The sequence below is a fragment of the Sebastes umbrosus genome, chromosome 3 (assembly GCF_015220745.1).
Source record: "Sebastes umbrosus isolate fSebUmb1 chromosome 3, fSebUmb1.pri, whole genome shotgun sequence".
Taxonomy (NCBI): domain Eukaryota; kingdom Metazoa; phylum Chordata; class Actinopteri; order Perciformes; family Sebastidae; genus Sebastes; species Sebastes umbrosus.
Window position 1 is genome coordinate 10173904 of NC_051271.1, and position 14466 is coordinate 10188369.

The 14466-nt window shown below is 41.8% G+C and overlaps 1 protein-coding gene across 4 annotated transcripts in view; it reads left to right on the forward strand.

The window, feature by feature from the left end:
* LOC119484881 (activating transcription factor 7 interacting protein) overlaps positions 1-13459 on the forward strand; it is a 34067-nt gene extending 20608 nt beyond the window's left edge. For 2 of the 4 annotated variants that reach the window (XM_037764052.1, XM_037764053.1), the window contains exons 2-14: positions 2663-2715; positions 3674-4225; positions 4350-4797; positions 6037-6218; positions 6339-6476; positions 7593-7664; positions 7769-7854; positions 9493-9557; positions 9880-10548; positions 10856-10957; positions 11297-11374; positions 12021-12130; positions 12544-13459. In XM_037764052.1, the coding sequence (XP_037619980.1) occupies positions 3680-4225; positions 4350-4797; positions 6037-6218; positions 6339-6476; positions 7593-7664; positions 7769-7854; positions 9493-9557; positions 9880-10548; positions 10856-10957; positions 11297-11374; positions 12021-12130; positions 12544-13005 (2958 nt within the window). In that variant the 5' untranslated portion in view covers positions 2663-2715; positions 3674-3679 and the 3' untranslated portion in view covers positions 13006-13459. The remainder of the gene's footprint in view (positions 1-2662; positions 2716-3673; positions 4226-4349; positions 4798-6036; positions 6219-6338; positions 6477-7592; positions 7665-7768; positions 7855-9492; positions 9558-9879; positions 10549-10855; positions 10958-11296; positions 11375-12020; positions 12131-12543) is intronic. The other 2 variants (XM_037764055.1, XM_037764054.1) reach the window with 2 other exon arrangements.
* Positions 13460-14466: the final 1007 nt, after the last annotated feature.

Below are 14466 nucleotides of genomic sequence, written 5' to 3' on the forward strand. Positions count from 1 at the left end.
TCCCTGGTCACCCTGTTCTCTGATTATTTGGAGAGACTTGCATGTCTAGTTCGACAGAGTTACTGCTGCGGCTTTGTGGCGTTTGACCAGCAATTGAATGGCTAGTTGCCTGGTATTGAAACAGTGGGTTGCAGAGGCAAAGTTCTGAATCAACAACAAGCACCGATGTTGCAACTTGAGAGAAAAGCAGTTGTCAAAACCCAGCGAGAGACAGTGGACGTTTCTCCTTGCCTCGTCTTGTTGATGCCTCCAGCGTCACATGAAGGCATATGTGGAAATTTCATTCTTTAGTTATCAAAGACATAACAATAAACACAATCTAGTCAAGAAATAATTTAAAGATTTTAAAATGAATTATTAAAATGAGCTGGATGTTGTTTAAGCCCTCTTTTCTGTGCGTTAAAATCGGATCATGTTGAATTGTTGTCTCCAGTTACACGCAATCCTGCGAGGGATAAATTTGACAGAGGATGCATCATTTTTTGTAAAGAGTAAAACAGAATTAATGTCAAAGTCTATTTGTTTTGTGTCAATAGTCAGTGGATAGTCTCACAGGAAACACGTGACTTGCCTGCAACAGCATTATGGAGGGTAGATTCAGACCCATGCACGTTTACCTCCGAGTAGGTGTTTTTCCTTGTTTTTCCTTTTTTTAATATTTAGCTTTTGAGGACCTAACTTGAGTTGCGCAGTAAATGCCACACCCAGCACGTGCATACTCATCTGACACGTGTAATGATTGTTTTCTGCATTTCTCCAAGTCAGATTCAGCAGTGCACTCACTGACGTAGCTGCAGATAGCCCTATTTCTAAATATGGGCTGATGAGCTTTCTATAAGCTCGATAAAAGGATGAGTTCTTATATTTACCGCAGTGGTTTTATAGTTAATGTACATATAATGTATAAACCATAAAAAACATGACTTAAACCATAACGATCTACATATTAAAACGGTCACCCAGTGCAATAAAAATGGTCTAGTATTAGTTATAGCATGTATTATAGGAGTTGATGGGTTGGACAAATAAACATTTTAATAATGTTCAACTTTTGCTTATGTAACATTTTTGTTTAACATAATCACATTTATGTATTCTACATTTTGTGTACTTTGCCAACTTGCTGAAGCATCAGGTTGAACAGAAAATTGTTTTTCAGCAGGGTGATGCTGCAACCTAATATGTCTGATAGAGAATCCAGTTCAGCTAGCTACTGAGAGCCCCGTCTGGCAGCACACAGCACAGCTGACGGCCATTTTGAGTTTCTGCACTGAATCCAGGCGCAGTAAATGAGGCCGTAGGATGGGGGAGGGGAGGGTTTGTGCTCTGCGCAGTGTGCAATAACATTGGAATGTGAGGTACCCGTGATCGTGCTTACAACTTACACCGCTCTTTATTTATTTATTGTTACCTTGTTTATGTTGACTTTTTGCTTGCTGCTTTTCTCGGGTTACATTGAAAGCAATTATGCTGAAATATCTCCTCACTTGTTTTTACCATTAGGAGTTTATTATCATGGCAGGAAGCATGATTACTGATATGAGGGCAGAGTAGGAGTTATGCGCCAGTATCCCAGAGTGCTGCTCAGCTTTACAGTGTAAAGTATACACTAAGTCCAGATCTGTGAAGTTGCATTTTTCCCCACACATGTGACATCCTGCCAGGCTGCAAAATACACATGGCTAAATTAAACATAGTTGGAGATCGAGGCCTTTTCCGGTGGCTCTGTCAGCTGCAGTCTTGCAGGCCAGCAATGCCGTAACGGTAAAGCTAACCAACTTTACAGTTAAACTGAAGCAGCTTATTGCTCTCACCAGATACGGTTTTAAAGGTTACCTGAATGATAACTGGCTTCGTGTTCGGTTCCTGCGTTGAAACCAACAGACAGATTTAATTTCACTCAGTATCTACCATTTGAATATGTCTGCTTTTTGTTATAATATAAGAGGTATGTTAACAGACTAATTGATCTTAGAAATACTGTCAACATGTCTAGAACTGAAAAATGAACCCCCTGTGGCTGCATATTTTCGAGCTCATCTTCAGTAAAGCAGAGGGTTTGGAAAGTGTATGAAAGCCTCTTTCCTGCAGTTTGACGCCTCTCTCCGTCCGTTGTTCTGGCAAACCATTTCCCTGTTTTGAATCTTTTTCTTCTTCACCTTTTCATGTCATTGGTTAGCATGTCACGTCTCTAATTGGGTTCTCTTAGCCTGCAAATATCTTAGAAGTCAGCAAATACATTGTTTAAACATCCATTTTAGTTTTAAAAAGTAGAAAAAAGTATCCTGTTGTAAAGATTTGTAGGCAAAGAAAAGTAGTCAGATGAATTCTAAGGAATCATATCATTGTCCGATATATATATATATATATATATATATATATATATATACTAGTCTTTTGTGTCCAGATGGTCATCAACATAATTGTACCTCCAGTTTGATGAAATTCTTAGTGACCCCACAAATAAATATCTACTTTTGAAGCCAAGGGCTCAGTTACAGCTCAAGGGATGGAGATACACTGCTTAATTCAGAGGAGCTAAAATTAGGGTTACACTTTCATATGCGTCATCTGTGGATTTCATACATAGTTGATGTTGTCTTCCTAGTTTGAAGCAGTATTATAAAATTTACTAAAAAAAATCCATCTCTATTTCCCTCAGGTTGTCGAAGAATTCCGTGGTAAATCCATGACCAAGGACCTTTCGGGTTGAAGGTGAGTTATTCATAGATTATTTGATTAGCGTATGCGTCACATGTTATTTATTATAATAGCACATTTCTTGTTTGCTACTATATGTAAAATTAGATTTTTACTGCAGCTAAGCACAGTCTCGTGCAGCACACAGCTTTAATGCATATCTAATTGTGTTTGACTCCTTTAAAAAGAAGTTTAAATCATCACATGCATGTATGCATATCAAATTAATATACATGAAAAGAATACTTAATAATATGACAACTAGCCTCAACACTACAATGTGTGCAACAATCAGAACTATGTACGGAAAAATCCTTCAGGTTTTGCATAACCTCTTTACTGCTGCCAACACAGCCTTGATTTGCCCGTTCTGATTCGCTGAGGATTGAACCAATAGGAACGTGGGGGGATGGGAGGAAGGTTGGGTTGCTGCTGTTAACTTCAATGTCATTTCTGTTCTCGGGATCGGGGCTTTTGGTAAACATGAAATCTATAGGTTAACCAGAAAATTAAGGAATGGGGAAATTGTCAGAGCAGTTAAAGCTTTTCTGACTGACATGAAAAAGCCTTTCTGGCTTACTGAGCTGCAGCTTGACTGTTGTCACTGTAGGACAGATACATCAATGTGTAATCGGGCAATAAGGATCTGTCTGATTTGGTTGGGATACTGAGTCAAATTTTAGTAAAGACAGGCAGTCGGGGAACCGACCAGTTTGGTATGCAGACCTCTGTGAAAGAAGAACCGTCTAGAAAAGAACAAACAGGAAAGCCATAGGGCTCTACAGTGACACCTAGTGTTTGTTCAGAAACTCTGCAGCCATTTCCTTATTTCTTTCATGCAGTGCGCAAAGTCCAGGACAGGTTCATAAGCGGAAGAGACTGTGCTGCATACTCTTGTAGCTTTCACAAGGGTGTTGTAGATCTTTTCCAGATTCGTCATGCCCTTTGATAACATCTAATCTCTCCTTCACAGGCAGCAATGGAAGTTGTTGTGACAGAGGAGAAGAAGAAAATTTTCCGTGCTAGGAAAACCATGAAGATCAGTGATCGACAGCAACTGGAGAATCTTCACAGCACATTGTTGACAGCAGCTCCAGGTATGGGCGACGCATCTTCGCCACCTCTGATGAATGGCACGCACAAGGAGGATGGACCAAAAGCGGGGGACAAAGAGCAAAACAACATCTCGGACTCAAACTCCCCCCAAGCTGCATCCCCTACTTCTCCTACTCCTTTCCTGTCCCTAAATCTGTCCCCTTCCCCGGCCTCCTCACAAAGTCAAGAAGGGAAGGAAGAAAATCCTTCTTCTCCCACATCACCATTCCACTCTCTAAACTTTGAACTGAAAAAGATGGAGGAGAAGGAGGAGGAGGAAGAAGAGGAGGAGGAGGAGAAGAAGGGGAAGAAGGAGAAGACAGGTTCATCGTTGTCCTCGTCAAAGGAGTCTGTTACACCAGCGTCAACAGAAGCCAAGGAAAACCACGAAAAAGACACTGAGGTGACCCCAGAGACGGAAAAGAAAGAGGTAATTTCTTAGAATCTTTTGAGAAATTGTCACATATGACTGCCAGTGTGAAGGTTGAAGTGTGGATAAACTGAGAGTCCAAAAACCTTTTAATTAATCAACAGTCTATTATGCTCTTCCTCAGGAGGACAAGACTACGACAGAGGACCCAGCTGTGGATTTGTCGAAGGGTTCTTTAAAAGGTTTGGCTCCATGTTCACCTGTACCAGCTCCGGTATCTGACTCCACAGAACCTATGGATACAGATAGTGAAACTACAAAGGCCAAGGACCCTGAGGCCTCCACAGCCAAAATAAAAGATGAAAAGCCTTCGTGCCCCAAATCTACCACTTCCGATTCCTCTCTTCCTTCTCCTTCCTTGTCTCATCCAGCTTCCTCTTCTAAAGATGTAAAACAAGAAAAGGAAATCAAAGAGGAGGTCGTAAAAGAAGAGGAGGGTAAAAAAGAGGGTGTGAAGAAAGGATCAATAAATGAGGAAAAGATGGAGGTGGAGTCGATCAAAAAGGAAAAAACTGAAGTTGGACAAACAAAGAAGCCATCTCGGCCATCTTCCACTCCGCCATCTAATACAGGTATGTGAGAGTGGACATTGCGGCAGATAGCTTCAAGATAATTTCTTTATATTGATAAAGTTCAGTAGAAATCCAAAGGAAATTAACTAAAAGCATTAATATAAGATATGTCATTCAATATTGTATTAATGTAGAGCTTAATGTTCTCTAGTTAAACCAATGTTGACCTGAAATGGAAAGCTATGGAAATGTCATGTTTCATAGTTATTACAGACAGACTCTGCTTACAGTTGTATGCTGTATTACATGTTAATAAGCTATCATTTAAATTAGTACTCAAACAACGATTTTTGTTAGATCCCCCCTGTCTGGTAAATAGCCTTGACCTTTAAACTATATGCCCACACTTTGTCAAAAAGTGCTCTCTGTCAAATATTTGTAGTCTCCACACAGACTTGATAAAGCCGTTTCCACAGGCTCCACTGTGATTTGTAAATTGATTTTGACATGTAAAATTGAGCCTCACTTTAAGGATATTAAGAAACCTTTCATGTTATGTTAAACGGCAAGTGTTACACAGTGCAAGACAATAAGGTAGACTGAAATGATGGCCAGAAAATGTACCTTGAGCTTCAGAAATGTATCTCGGCCAGAGCATCCCAAAGCACTAGAACTAGAACACTAGAACTAGAAAAATTGGTGTATTTAATGTGTACAGTATTCATGTAAATGGCGTTATAGCTAAGATTTGATAGAAAAGTAACAGTAACAGAACATCTCCGAGTGTAAGTTGTTGGGAACTTTATTCATTTGAGTTATACCGTAAGTGTAAAGCAATATTGACCACTTTTGGAAAAAACTGCAACATTTTGATTTGGCAAAAAACCACAAACCACAAACAGATCTTGTTTATACTCATGTTTCTTCATAGTTTCTGATAGGGGCCCAATTTGTTGTTGCTTACACATCCAGTGGTTCAGTTTAAACATAATTGGACTTAGATCACTAAAGATTGTATGCAGTCACGCTAACTGGTTTTCCATGACAAAGGTGACATTGTGAAGTATAGAGTAAGACATCAACTGTAAACATGAACATTTAGTTAGACACAAGAAATCCTTAAAAGCTATTAGTGTTGTTTGAGAAATCTGTTTTGCATGTTCTGTTTCATCTAGCTTCAACAGAGAGTGACTGACCTAAAACAGAATAGTGCCAGAAAGCATATTATGCATAAAAGATTCAGGGCAATGACTGGCACACACATGGGGTACAAGTCTGTTCTTGTCTTTGTTTCCCAAGGAGTGCAAGAGGAGAAGAGCTCCACCTCGGGACTGAAGCGCACTTTATCAGAGGGTTTCGAAAAGGACGGACAAACCATAAAGAGAGAGGGGAAGAGGCCCAAGGTGGAGCGCCAGGAGTTGGAGGCACAACTGGAACTGAAATTTACTGCAAAAGCTGGCAGTCACCATAAGCTTGAAAAGGTTTGTATGCAACTATCCTGCAGCACAGAATCTTTTCCCAAAGTCTGTCTCGCTAATACCAATGGATATTTCGTTACTTAATCTTGCTTTTTTACCCCTTTACCTGATATGCTTTCTCAGATTGTACAACAGCTAGTAGATGAACGGTTGAGGGTCCTGGAGCTGACCATGTTTGAAAAACATTTCCAAGAGCTGAAGGACAGAGTAGACAAGATCGACTGTGCCACTAAACACCAAACCTCCATTTCCACACTCCAAGTAAGTAGACGGTAACATTGTCAATTTGCTTATAAGGAGAACGCACTGGAAGATGATCTAATATTCATTAGTACCATAGACTGTGTGTATGGATGGACGACGCATCTGCACTTCCTCCCACTGTACAAAAATGAAGCCAAAATACCCTGGTTACGGGAGCTGCCATCTTGAGATTTTGACATAATTTGGAACCAGAGTCTGTGCAGTAGTGATCGGGGGGCTGGAGCCGCGGTATCTGGGTCACACAACAGACCGAGCCAATCACGAGCCAAGCACGGCCGCAGCTTGCTAGCGTGAGCCACCTAGCTGCTGCGTTAGCACCATGGTAGCTGTTTGGCTAGAAAGACACAACAACTAACCATAATATCTCTATAACTACATTTATGATCAAAATGACACATGTTCTATTACACAGACTCGTGACGGTTATGGAAAGTTAAAGTTACATCCTTCCTCGTACAATCCCCCAGTATTGTTGTCAAAAATATTGAAGTGTCGATACATATTGATACTGAAAATTTGAAGCGGTTTCAATCCTCATTTTCCACAGTATCGATACACGGGTACCAGTGTCCCCTCAATGTTGTGATATCGAAAATGGTATAAAATATCAGTATTTTCCTAGGTATTGTATCGAAGTTAGAAATTACAATATCATGACAACACTTATTCCCAACTCTACGGCTGCTTGACTGTAACTTCACTAAGAGCAGCTGTCAATCATGACGTCTCACCCCCTTTTTATAGCATCAAATAACTAATTAAAACCAAACTTATCAGAATGAACACTTGAACATACATAAGAGTAATAAGAACTACCTAAAATGAAAGAAACCATCTTTGGGAAACATTTATTTGGTGTGTACTTTGACTTTTTAGTTTGGCTCATGTCCCATCCGCTAACATGGAGGGGACGGGCTTTTAGACCTATACTGCAGCCAGCCACCAGGGGGCGATCAACATGTTTTGGCTTCGCTATTGGGGAGCTGTCATGTCGTCCATCTTTTTATACAGTCTATGATTAGTATTATGTCGTTAAGGAACTGCTAAAATTGACTCCCCACAGTTGGCAAGGCCCAAATCTAAAGACCCCCTCTCTCTCTACCGTTTGATTAGGCCAAGATAAACCGACTAACAAAAAAGTTTGGAGAGGCCAATCAGGCGTCAGAGAACAAAAGGAAACAGGAGGTAAGAAATGCTTTTCCTTCTGTTACATGCTAAAATCTTTGTACCTGGTGTGCAAGTGCTTGTGTCTGAAAATGTTCTGACAGCATGCTGTCTGATTTCCACAGGCGCTTGCTGCTGCTACTGCTGCTGCTACTGCTGCTGCTGCCGCCTCCAAGACTGCGACTGCTGCAAACAGCCCCATAACAGTTCGGTAAGCGTGTCCATGCCCAGTGCAATTTCTCCTCTAAATCCCAGTCAGTCATACTATATATATTAATTTTTGAATTAAGAAATGAGGTTCTCAGGGTTTCTTGGAAGTGATTTTTATCACCTCACTGCAAACTCATGTTTGCCTGACCATTTCATCCTATGACAAAATATTTAGATTTATCAAAATTCATAGCATAAATGTATTAAAACATGTTACCTTTGAACCATACAGCAGTCTGTGCACTTTGGTATTTTGTGTGAATATAATTTGGCCTTTGTATGAACGTGACAATACCGGACTGAAGCCAGTACTACACATGGAGCCGTTCACAGCGTGAATAGTTGACATTGTCCCGGGTTGCTATCTGTAATCACTAGAGACTGAATCTAAAACTAATGGACAGAATAAAGAATCCGTACATCCTCCAAATCCATACCGTTTTGGAAACCAAGATTCCATGTCCCTTGTTCGGTTTGTCGTGATCAACTTTTGTTAAACTCTTGACTTCCAAATCGTTAAGACTCGTTTGGAATAATCAAACACACATGTCAGTGTTTTGCACCTGCAAAGTAACCCTGCATGGGTCCAGGTCCTGAGTCTTGTGACGTTCTACAATGTGAAGCTGTTTCCTCAGGCAGTGCAGAGTGTAGTTAAAACTGCACCTCTCCTCCCAACAGCGTGCTGCGTCGGCAGACAGTAGAGCCACAGCCTGAGGTGGCCAGAGAGGGAGTGGCTCCCCCTGTTGGTAAGACGCCTGTACTGCCTGTCAAGAAGGAGGAGGAAGAAGAGGAAATGGAGGAGGAAGAGTACAAAGATATGTCACGTCATATTGCCATGGCAAAGAAACTGGCAGAATACAATGAGGGAAAATGCAGAGCAGACATTAAACTCCGCCCAATCACTTCCAACTTGGAGAAAGGGCTGTACCACAACTGCCAGAGAAGCTCAGGGAATCCCCGACCTGACCGCTACGCATCTTACATATTCCGCTACCTAGTCCCATACGACATCTACTGTGACTGGGTCGCAAAGGTCAATTATGTTGGACTAATGGGCAAGGAGGCACTGCCCGCGAACTTGAGGAGAACAATGAGGATGTACATCGAGCGTCGATTCCCTGTACTAACTTGTGAGAGCTGGAGAGAGATCCGTGACGTTATCAATGAAATACTGCGAGTGAAGAGAAGACCGGAATTTTTTCGAGAGTATGATGAAAGAACTGGTGCGTCATTTTGACAGTCTTACGTTACAGAAACAGAAGCATACTGGGACAATTGTCATTATGAGTCATTGAAATTATCAAGACATTTTGTCTGAATATCATTCTCATTGCATTTAGTTTCTCGTCAGCGTTCATTAGAAATTAATTTCATATTGAAAAGGATGTGAATCCCTGGTGAGTTGTACGCAAAAATTGACGCCGCACTTGAATATGTTGAACTATACTTATATACTGATGAATGCTTTAATGAAAACTCAGACATGTACTTCAGTTATGAGATGGAATCTCATTTCAAGTTGTCCAATTATGACTGTATCAAGTTTAATAAAATGACATGTCAGCACCTTACCACATTCAGTCGTCCTTCCTTTTGTGGACAAAAAACAGCTCTAAGCATAAGCAATCTTTTTAAACAGGCCAGTCCGTACTTCCATGGAGCTAAAGCAGATTCCGACAACTGTTTCTTCGTCCGGCATGGTTGGTGAGTAGCAGGATTTCCTTTATGCTTTTATGGTGTTGGTCTTTTTCTTTTAAATGGAGTAACCAGAGACACAATGGTACGCAGTGTCACCTCCTAAAGTTGTGTTTGTTTGCATGTTTGCATGTTTGCATTTGATATGACCGTCGCTAGCAATAAACAATGCATAGATATATGCAACTAATCTGCTCCTGCCCCCTTTTGTTGACTTTAAGTAATAAGGAGCAGATGAGTAAAGGAGAACAAAATGCAGTTCATTTGAAAATCTCAGTGACGCTTTCTGTCACGTTCTGAAACCTGAGCCATTTTTCCTATTTCTCCTCAGCAAATGCACCCCCGCTAGGTCCGCCAGCTACCGTCACAGCTCTGGCCCATACACCCACCTCCTCTGCCATGGTTTCACATGCCCCCATCCTCCAGCTGATCACCACCACCACCACTAATGCTGGCTCCACCTTGGCCGGTGGCATCACCACCCAGAGTCACACAGGCACCCTGCTGCTGAAGACGACCTGCGGGAGCAGCATCATGGCTGCGGGCCAGCCGCTCCTCATCCAGCTGCCTTTATCAATGACTAATGGCCAGGCAGGAACGCTGGTCAACATCCCTGTCTCCTCTTTGTCTGCAGCCAGCTCACTCAGCAAGGCCAAAACCACTACTCCCACCGCCACTTTTATACTCAAGCCTGCCCCCGCCCTGACCACTTCACCACTCTGTGCCCCGGCTGTTGCCACTGTCCCAGCGCTCCAGGCCTCCACTGGCCAGATATCCTCTACCCAGATCTCTCTTGCCCGTGCTGTGTACCAGGGTGGCGCTGGGGGGATAACTACACCCAACGCTGGGGTATCCGTGACCACAGCCAGGACGCCGGCTCAATCTGTGTCTGTAGCAGGAGCTCTGTCTTCAGCCTCTTCACCTGCAACCTCCGGGCCGGCAGCAACAGGTTCCACCGCTCCAGGACCGCCACAAGGGACGTCTCTGACATCAAAGACAGGTGGGGTAGTACTTTGAGTGACGAGGCTGTTGTCTTTAGAGGTGTTTAAAAGACCTCCGCTGCAATAAGCAGCTTGTTTTTGGTCATTCGGCTAGTCCCAGAAATGTAAGAATGGGATGTAAAGACACATGACCTTCCTTGTTTCATAAGACCCTTGTGTGTATTATTAATGTTTCAACAACTTTTTATGTGTGTCATCTCACTGGTTAACTTGTCTTGGCCAAAGAAGAGTCAGGTGTTTTGGCTTTTTCTTTTCTTGGAAGTTACCTCAACATTTATCTCTATCTTTTTTTCTCTCTTTTCTCAGACAACCAAGCTACAGGATCCACTCCATCCAAAGCAGCTGCTCCAGGGGCACGACCCAAAGGCTCTGTCATTGATCTCACTGAGGACGACGATGATGTACAAGGTAAGGTTGAAGGGCACTGCTTTTATTTTCCCCATATAATAAAATTGGTCCTGTCAATCGATTAAAATACTTAATCGCATGATTGTCCATAGTTAATCGTGATTAATCACAAATTAATTACACATTTATTACACATTATCTGTTCAAAATGTATCTTAAAGGGAGATTTGTCAAGTATTTAAAACTCTTATCAACTTGGGAGTTGACAAATATGCTTGCTTTATGCAAATGTATGTATATATTTATTATTGGAAATCAATTAACAACACAAAACAAAGTCACACACTGAAATGAAAAGCAGCCCTTAGTCTAATTATGTTCTACTTCCATGTTCTCCAGTGACCGGAGTGAAGAACGCCACCGTTGCAGCTCCCTCACCTACCCAACGTCCTAACCCAGTCGCCAGCATTCCCAATAGTAAGACCACCACATTATATTGAAGGCTTGAAAGGGTGATCTTGTGCTTTCATGTGATACTGTGACAAACACATAACCCAGTGCTTTACACTTCATCCTGGCTATGGGGAAATATTATGGTAAAATCAAGTTTTAAACTTGAAAAAACGTAATTAAAGAGGACCTATTATGCTTATTTTCAGGTTCATATTTGTATTTTGGATATCTAAAAGAACATTTAAACGTTTAAATGCTGTAATGTTCAAAAAACGCTTTACTTTTCTCATACCGGCTGTGCTGCAGCCCAGTCTGCTCTGATTGGTCAACTGAACCAAACTCTTCAGACTCCGCTCCAGCTCCGCTATAACAAGCTTTGTTTGAGGGTGTGCCAAACTATCCATTATGCAAATGTGTTACTTGGTGACATCACAACGTTAGAGAAGAAAAGGCTTCACTTCAAGCGAGGCAGTTCAGGAGCAGTATTTCTGTGGAGGAGAGGAACTCCCTTTGGAGTGGACTTTAGGCTTTGTAACTTTTACATGCACAAAAAATCTGTACAACACACTAAAGGAAAGGGAAAAAGCACAAAAGCATTATAGGTCTCCTTTAAAGTCATAACATGTATGTCTTTTGTGTTTGACATCCAACCTATAAAGTAGATCTGTAGTTTTTTTTCTTTGTGCTCTGCCCTCAGGTGCTGGAGCAAGGTCGTCCCCGCAAAGCAGTCAGAACTCTTCCAGCAATCCTCAGGTGACAGTCCACCACCGCCCCCCACTGGTGAGGAGATAGAACTGCATTTTAAATATTTTGCACCAATGTAGTTTTGTAATTCTATAACTTCTATAACTTTTATAAGTCTTGGGTAATTGGTATTTGCACATAGTATGAAATGTGAAATATGTTGCTCTTATTCTGACAAGGCTGCTTTCAAGGCTATCACTAGTCTTGTTGTCTTTGCCCACTAAATAGATTTTTGACTGTAAAAAGCTTCAATTCACAGCTGTTTGGAAGTTGAGCATTTATTTATCTCAGCATATGAAAAACATTCTCCATCACCTTCCTAGACCCAGTTTCTATATAAATTATTCACTGGATGCTTTTTTATATTATTCAAGAATTAGTGGTCATTATCATATTTAGCCTATTTTGCTAGAGGAACAACTTGTGACAACAGTTTTGTCTTTTTTTAGGACTCTCCAGTGAAAGCCCGCACCGTAACCAATAGTACGCCAACCCAACGGGCCTCCAGCATGGTACTGCCCCCTCTCCCCGCTGCGCCCGCAGCTTCACGCCTACCCCCAGAGGCTGAGCGATCCTCACCTCCTCAGCAGCCTCAGCTGAAGCTGGTGCCAAGTCAGACCGGTATAGTGCTGTCCTGGTGTGTGGCAGAAACCGATCGGACCTGTGCAGTTGTAGACAGCTATCACCTCTATGCCTTCCATCAAGACAACTCAAACAGCAGCGCGGCGCAGCAGCACTGGAAGAAGATTGGGGAGGTCAAAGCCCTTCCTCTGCCTATGGCCTGTACGCTGACCCAGTTCCAGTCCGGCTCCACCTATCATTTCGCCGTTCGAGCCAAAGACATCTATGGGCGCTTTGGCTCCTTCTGTGAACCTCAGTGCACAAATGTCATCAATCCCAGCTCTAGCTGAACAGTTAAGAATTCAATTTTTTGCATTTGAAAGTTCATAACTTCTTTTACTTCTTTTTTTGTGTTAGGAACTCAAATATTGTGCATTGAACAACATACAGTATCTGTAAATATCTCTCTGCATAACAACTGGACTTCTGACTGAGTTTGGAGGATTGAAGAGGCGAACGGTTGGTTTTGTCTGGTTAATGTACGTAATGTATTTTTTGTGACTCAAGCTGTTGTATATAAGTGAATTACTTTACCCCTCTACCAAGTCAGATATTTATGTTGTTGTCTCTTGTTACTCTGATTCGGATGACTTTTGCATTACTTGAGAATAGGTGACAGGATTATCCGTGTAAACTCAGAATTGCACAGTAATGTATAAATGTGTGGTAGAAACTGAATGATGACTTTTGTAAGTTTTGTCTGGCAACCAGACTTTGACAAACACAATAAAAGGTTTTATTAAAGTCTTGGCTTACTGATTTTGTGACAAATTTCATCTTCTGTTTTCAGTTCGTAGCTATTCACTGCAATTATACACACCACTAATCTACAACCTTGAATACAACAGAGCCCCACAGAGACATTGGCACTTTGGTAACCGGATACAGAGATGTCTGTGACAGAAGTCCCATGTTTTACTACTTCCAAATGGATATACAGTACTTTGTACAGAAGAACTGAAGGCTTTTTATTCCCCTTGCATGGTGATCCAGATAATTGAGCTGATCTGCTGCAGCCTTGTTTTCCTCCGGAATCTCAAAGCTGCTCTACATATCTGGCAGCCAATTATGAACCGCAGAACTGCCAACACTGGTAGTTACAATTAAAGGTCCCTGTGGAGTTTTAGACTGTAGTGGTTCTATGGAGTTCTTCTAGGAGTGGTTTCCCTGTTTGTTTACTTTTTACATGCGCATGAGGACTCCCGTGCAATCACGACTTGATACACAGTCCTACCAATGGTGACCAATGCGCCAGCAAAGACAGGGAAGAAGACTACAAGCTGGTAAACATGTAAACAATGGTTAAAGATTCTCTATTCTACTCAACTCGTTACATACTGACCCTTTGTCAGACCCCTCAGCGTCACTTTTCGGTCGCAGTAAACACATGCTTAACATTGTGAATTAAACAAAAACACTTGCTTAAGTTTAGATAACAAAACCACTTAGTTAGGTTTAGGAAAAATAACATGGTTGGGCTTAAAATTACTTCGTTATTACAGTGTAAATGTGACTTTACGTGAACACGGGACAAGAACAAAAAGCTGATTGTAAAGTGAAAGTGAAATGTAACACATGGGACACAATCAGCGGTCTCCTGGATGAAAGCCTTGTGTTTGTTGGGCCCATCCACCTCCACTCCCGCCTCCCGGTGTGTCTCTTTCCCTCCTTAAACTATGTCACCGCAGCCCTTTGCCTGTGCGTTAACTATTGCAGCGGCTGGATTTACATTGTGGTTAATGGATAGCCTG